The sequence below is a fragment of the Octopus bimaculoides genome, chromosome 6 (assembly GCF_046866305.1).
Source record: "Octopus bimaculoides isolate indiv1 chromosome 6, ASM4686630v1, whole genome shotgun sequence".
Classification (NCBI taxonomy): domain Eukaryota; kingdom Metazoa; phylum Mollusca; class Cephalopoda; order Octopoda; family Octopodidae; genus Octopus; species Octopus bimaculoides.
This window is the reverse complement of record NC_142933.1, coordinates 9,856,512-9,863,379: the sequence shown is the minus strand read 5'-3', so window position 1 is coordinate 9,863,379 and position 6,868 is coordinate 9,856,512. Positions and strand designations below refer to the sequence as shown.

At 35.5% G+C, this 6,868-nt stretch overlaps 1 protein-coding gene across 9 annotated transcripts in view; it reads right to left on the bottom strand.

The window, feature by feature from the left end:
- LOC106873642 (ras-related protein Rap-2a) overlaps window positions 1-6,868 on the bottom strand; it is a 263,389-nt gene that overhangs the window by 149 nt on the left and 256,372 nt on the right. For all 9 annotated transcript variants that reach the window (XM_052969069.2, XM_052969072.2, XM_052969070.2 and 6 more), the window contains one exon: window positions 1-1,697. This exon is cut by the window's left edge and continues 149 nt beyond it. In XM_052969069.2, the coding sequence (XP_052825029.1) occupies window positions 815-1,522 (708 nt within the window). In that variant the 5' untranslated portion in view covers window positions 1,523-1,697 and the 3' untranslated portion in view covers window positions 1-814. The remainder of the gene's footprint in view (window positions 1,698-6,868) is intronic.

The window sequence follows — 6,868 nt, the reverse complement described above, 5'->3', positions numbered from 1 at the left end:
CAAATCTGCTGTTGAACAATAAACCGATCAGTATGCAGAATATTTTAGTGCAGTCTCACTGTCATGGAGGAGTTGCCGTCTAGTTAACATGATAAGGAGTGTCCAACTAGACACAGGTAATATTGATATCATACGCAAATATAACCGATGTGTATTGTTTATCTTTGTTAGTATCTAAATTCTGTTCGTTTTTTCTTCCAAGTTTTATTCTGATCAATTTTGCTCTCGAACATTCTCGAGTAATATTGTTTATACAAAATGAATCATATTACATTATCTTCTAAAACCTCAATTATATACATAATTTTGGATTTTGAATTCCACGTTAATATTTCACGCAAGGATACTTTTTTGGAATATTTTTTTGGAATATTAACTGTTTATTTGGTAGCCCATATTTATATAAATTTTAAAATGAAAGTGAAAATGTATAAAATATTCATTAGACGAAATATATGTAATGTTTAAAGAACTTACGTTCGAGTCTTTTGCCCAAAATTTACTGTGGAGACTCGAAATTAGAACCATTTCTGTTGATAAAAGAGGCAAAAATCTGTGATGTGAAAAGATTGGGTTTATAGAAAAAAGTGTCCCGAAATATTTTGTAGATAGAAAATAGCACGTTAACATGTGTGGAGACAATAACATTTACAATAACATCTATTGTAACAGCTGAAACTAATATAACATCATCTCGTTTGTAAAGTTGAACTTAAAAGTTTACAAAAGTGCAAGAACCAGAGTAAAAGTGGTTGAGGCTTTACTGATCCAATCTCAAAAGAAGGCGGAAATAACTTGCAATGGTGAGAGTAGTTCAAGATATACCACAATCATTTTTACCGGGGCGTCCAGATCTTTTGATCTTCGGTTTACTACCCCTTCTAATTAAGCTTCGACTTCTAAGAAATTTTTTTTTCTCCTCATCTGTGTCGCCTTGTTCTTCTGCAGTGTGATCCAGTGACAAGCGGCGTTTCAGGAACGGTTCCAACTGCCTAACAGAAGGAATATTTGCTTGAATTAAAAGGATACGGAATATATCATTTATACATTCCCCAGTCTTAGCAGAAACTTCAACAAATTTTCCTTTGAGCCCATCGTTATTGACCCAGTCTAATGCGTCAAATTTTTCGATAATACGGTCATTTTCTAAATCAACTTTATTGCCAACAATGACCACAGGGATCTTTTCATAATCTCGCCTCTCCTCCTTAATTTGATCCCAAAGTTGTTTGACTTCTTTATATGAGGCTTCGTTAGTTATCGTATATACCAAAGTGAAAGCATGTGCCGTAGAGATGGATAAACGCCGCATAGCAGGAAATGGAATGTTTCCAGCCGTGTCTAAAATATCAACTTTAATAAGGCTACCACTGATATCGTACTGTCGGCAGAACAAATCTTCAACAGTTTCGTGGTATTCAGATGTAAAGGCCCCAAAAAGAAATCGTTTAATGATGCTACTTTTACCCACCCCACCTGCTCCTAGAACCACAACACGGTGCCGTTGGTCAGTGTCGTTCATATTGTAAATAAATGTTTGTTTTCTTCAAAACATGAAACCATCAAGCATTGGTCGACACACTTATCCTTCAGTTGGTAGATAATTAAATCTTGTTCGTCATGAAACAATTATTACTGCTGATGAAACTCTGAATCTTCTTTTCTGTTTCTTTTTATGATATTCGAAACGCACAAATCTGTTAAGAAATAAAATAAAATATTATTATTTTAAATATCAACAAATATAGATAAAATATCCAAACTTTATTACATGAATATCATAGAATTGACAGAATCGTATTAAAGTTACTTTAATGGTAGTAGGATATAAAAGGTAACTTTCAAATTATTAGATATTTATGAAGATGTGTCTATCTGATGAAACCTCATTATATTTAAAAGGTATTTTATTATTCTTGAAAAACTTGTTTTTATTAATTGTATTGAAACATCTGTAATTTATGAGATGTGTCATTTGTTTGTATAAAATGATGAAATTGTATAGAATTTAGCATTTAATGATTAAATTATTTAATTGTTCAATTTATTGTGTTGGTTTCCATTTCGAATTTACATATATATAATACAAATAATATATGAGTATATACATATATACGTACATGTATGTACATACCTACATCTACATGTATATATAGATGCATATCTGGGTACAGGACGTTGCAAAAAAACGTGGACAAAATAATAAAGAGAGTACAGAAAACATACAAGCCACATAGAGAACATTTCCTTCATCAGCTGCCACCATTCTAAAACTAAGCGTTTCGAATGTGTGTGTGTTTGTGTGTTTGTGTGTGTGTGTGTGTGTGTGTGTGTGTGTGTGTGTGTGTGTGTGTGTGTGTGTGTGTGTGTGTGTGTGTGTGTGTGTTTACATAATATTGAGTCTGAGGCGAGTCGTTCTCTTTTAGTGCCTTATTATTTGATACACTCACCGGTTCGATTTCCACTCATTTACTTATTTTTTCTGAAATTTTCGTTGCGTCTTGCAACCTTTTCAATGGTAGTATTCATATTGGGAAACGTTTTGAATATGCTAATAAAGCTCCTATTCCATTATGCCGGCCACTGTCCAATGATGTTGACTAGTGAACCAGTTTGTCAGCGTTGTACTGATATAATGTATGAGGAATATAATAATAATAATAATAGCAATAATACATGGATGGAATTCATAAACAGTTAAACTTGCGCAACGTTTATAAATTCCATCCAAGGATTCGTTCATTCGTTCCCCCATCTCTCACATTTCCTTGCCTTCTCTTCTTGCTCACTTTCCCTCCATTTTTCACTTCACTGTGTCCCTGTCGTTTTTTCTCGCCCCTCCTTAATTCTTTTGTCCCTCTTCCTTTACCTTGCCACGTGACCAGCGTTCGGCCAAGTCTGATCTTTCTTTCTTGGCTGGCCGTCGTCCGTGCAACATCGATATTCCTCCCTGTGCCTGGGAAATCTTTATTTCCACACATGCCCGCCTAATTTAATTTGTCCTTAGTCGAAAGACACCTGTTGTTATGTCCTGTTATTATTTTTATTGTATTTGTGTAACATTTGTGTGCGTATGTATAGGTGTGTGTTTATATATGTGTCTATTCATAGTATTAGGCCGAGGAAAAAGTTCGTTCGCCGTGTTAAAATAATGCTTTTTTATATATATTTTTGTGGTGTTTTCATTCAGTTCATATCATTCAATGATGACTCACTGTTTTCGTCGAAAATGCGCTTTGTTTCAACAAGACAGTGCAAAGCCACATACTGCCAGAAAGAACAGCAACAGAATTGAAGAATTGGGCGGTGTGGAAGTTCTGCTGCATCCAGCCTATAGTCCACTTGTTGCTCAATCTGACTACGGTCTCTTCCGATCAATGCGACACTTTATGAAAGGTCACCGATTTGAGTCATTCGATGAGGTTAAAGAAGCTTGTCAAGACTTTTTCGATTCAAAGCCGACGGATTAGTATTTTGGCCAAATTCGAAAGCTTGCAGATCGTTGGCAGAAGGTCGCGGAAAATGATTGTCTTTATTTTGAAGAATAGGTAATGTTGTTTTTTGAATAAATTCTTGCATAAAAATCATTATTTTAACACGACGCACGAACCTTTTCCTCAAACTAGTATATATTGACCTATATCGATCGATCAAGCAATAGATATACATACATACATACATACAAAATACAAAGCTCCGCAAGAAATCTAATTAATTTAGTGAACTGAATTATGTTTTCACATTATAAAACATATTTTGTGGCACAAAAGGATTTACTCCTGACGTTGATTCATTCGTGCTCATCAGATTTCATGCGTCGAGTCATGAACAGCGAATAAAATATACAAACTTTGAAATATATAGTTACGTAAGAAATATAGAAATGTTAGCACAATTGTATGTAAACATATACGCAACAAAATAACAACTAGAATTTTAAGGTACATTATATTTCTTACTAGTTTTAGGCATTGTACGGCTACGCTTAGTACTCCCTTGAATAAATTGACGCCAACCCTAATTTTTATGATTTGTATGTCAACTACTTATTCTATCGTTATCTTTGACTTAACCGATAAATTAGCGGGACGTACACAAACCAACACCGGTATTCCTGCAGGGTTGCGACTACCAAATTCCATTCCCATCAAAGAAGAAAGCTTAGAAAACTCATTCTCAATGCAATACACAATGGGATCAAATTCAAATGTTCACGACGAGAACTAACAGTCTTATAGTCGTAAATCCATTTACTAGTTATAATATTAAAACCCTTTTCTGTGCTGTATTCTGAAGGACAGAGGTATGATATGTGATCGATATTTACCTGTAAACTCACAATGAATGATCAGCTGTTTGGAATGATCAACTTTCACACGTTTCTAAACTGAATTACAAATCAAACAGTGGAAACCTCCAGTGTGAATACAACCAAGCACACAGAAACAATATATATATATATATATATATATATATATATATATATATATATACGCAAGGACATATGTACACAATGGCATACACACACGCATATGAATATATTTATCTGTCTTAATTTGTGTCTCTATGCGTAATATGCACTTCCATATATGCGTAGGTGTGGAAGACGAAAAGCAGATTATGCCGGGTTTTTTGCATACAGCATAAGCTATGAATCGTTACTTTGAGTGAAAGATATTTAGAAATTGTCTTTTTGTGGTTATATTTTCTTCCGTGTTGTTGTGGTGACGACATAATCACCTTTTACAGGGAATAACGTTAGCTATGGAGAAGTATATTTCGGGCAGTGTCATCATAATACAAGCATCGATGTGAGAAGCTTACATTTTCTGTGAAAGAATAAAGCTGTTATTTAGTTTGTATATCAACGGAGGTCAGAGGAATGAGAAACATATGGAAATATTACACCGAAGTCCATAATGTGGATATATTAACGGCATCGGCTTTTATTTCCTACTGTGTTGAAAGTGTTTTACCTTCTTTAAGGTATTTCACATTGTTGCAGTCATAAAGAGGCATGATACCTCCAACCCTGCCCCACCGGCATGAAGATGCATGATAACCTTCGTTTCCATGCATTAAATGAAATTATTCATTCATGTGTGTGTATCATATAAGGATACACACACACACACACACACACACACACACACACACATATATATATATATATATGCTTTATTAATAAACCTGCAAAGAGATCACGAATGCTGTCATTCAGAGTTTCACGTTCCCGTTCGTCGATAGATCGTCAAACTAAAACTATCCGACGAACGGAAAGATGAAATTCTGAGTAACGGCTTTTGTGATGTCTTTGCAGCTTTATTAATATGCTGCTGTAGAGTACATGTAGCGTAGAAGTTATCGTGTTGCAGCCATAATCGCAAGATTATAATTTCGATTCCCGGTCCAGGATCGGTGTGTTGTATTCTTGAGCATAAAACTTTATTTCACATTGCTCCAGACGCTCACTTATAAATAATTAGCACTGAGATTAATTGCACCCTTGGTCACGGAGAATGTTGGTGATCCCTGTCACTTACGCATTATAGAGACCGAGCAACTGGCCCTATGAGTCCTACGACTCAATACATCAGTATCCAAGTGAATTCTCGTAGTCCAGTGGTTAGGATGTTCACTTACACATGATCGTAGTTTTGATTCTCCGACGGAACGGGGAAACAGGGAACGAGGTGAGTGCGTTGCGTTCTTGATCAGAACACTTCATTTCAGCTATAACTGTGTAATCCTCCGACGGAATGGCGTCTCGTTCAGAGGAAATGTTTTGGGCTCCGTCATCACTTATTCGCTATGTAAACTGATTAACTGACCCTATGAGCCTTAAAACTCGGGACAGTACTTTTTTGTTATCTCTCTGCCTCATCTTCACTATTATTTTGACAACAGTTCGTTGTCGGATACTAAATATTTTCCCCACATACGCATCTTCCCGTACGTACTGTCCGAAGTACAAAAGACTACTCTACTTACGAACATGGCATGATTACGACCAAAGGGTTTAGCCTCCACGTGGTCTGTCGAGCTGCTAAGAGTAGAAGCCAAATCTCTCAAATTATATTCCTCGCATGTAAAAAAAAAAATAAGGAACGAAAATATGTATCAAGGGTTATCATATCTCTGGATGTCTTATTTCCAGAATGAAAATGAAGTGATCACAGTTTGACCACTTTTTATGAATGGTGTGCTCAATCAGAACTGACCTGCGGTTAAACAACAACATCTACTACTACTACTACTACTACTACTACTACTACTACTACTACTACTGCTGCTGCTGCTGCTGCTGCTGCTGCAGCTGCTGTTACTACTGCTGTTTGATTGTAATAAAAATAAAAGATAAAGATCACAAATGTTTAAGTGTCTAAAGTAATCTGATGTATAGATCAAGAGTGGGAACAGGATAGATGTAGATTGAAGGATTTTGTAGTCTCTATATTCAAAAGTAAATGAGCGTTGAATATTTGCAAGAATTGATTGGTTTCCAATGGCAACAAGATTCCAGGAAGCATGCCAATATGTCTCCAATTTTGCATTTCATATTAGATAAGGCCTGGTCGTTAAAATTAAAAGCTCAATTATTAACGAAGAACATCCTTAACAAAAGGGATTGGTGCAGTGCTGTATAGAAACGCACCTGAAACCATTAGTCTTCTTCTTGTAAGTTGTTTTCATTATGAAATTAAACTTGTCTTTAAATTGATAACAAGATACAAGATTATGCACAATATGAGAGAAGTGTCGTTGTCGGGTTCAAAAATGTAAGACGTAGCTGTATTAGTGGACTCTTGAGAAGATTAAGCCACGTTGGATTAACATCGGCGGAGTTAAGCTCATAGCAACTTAACAG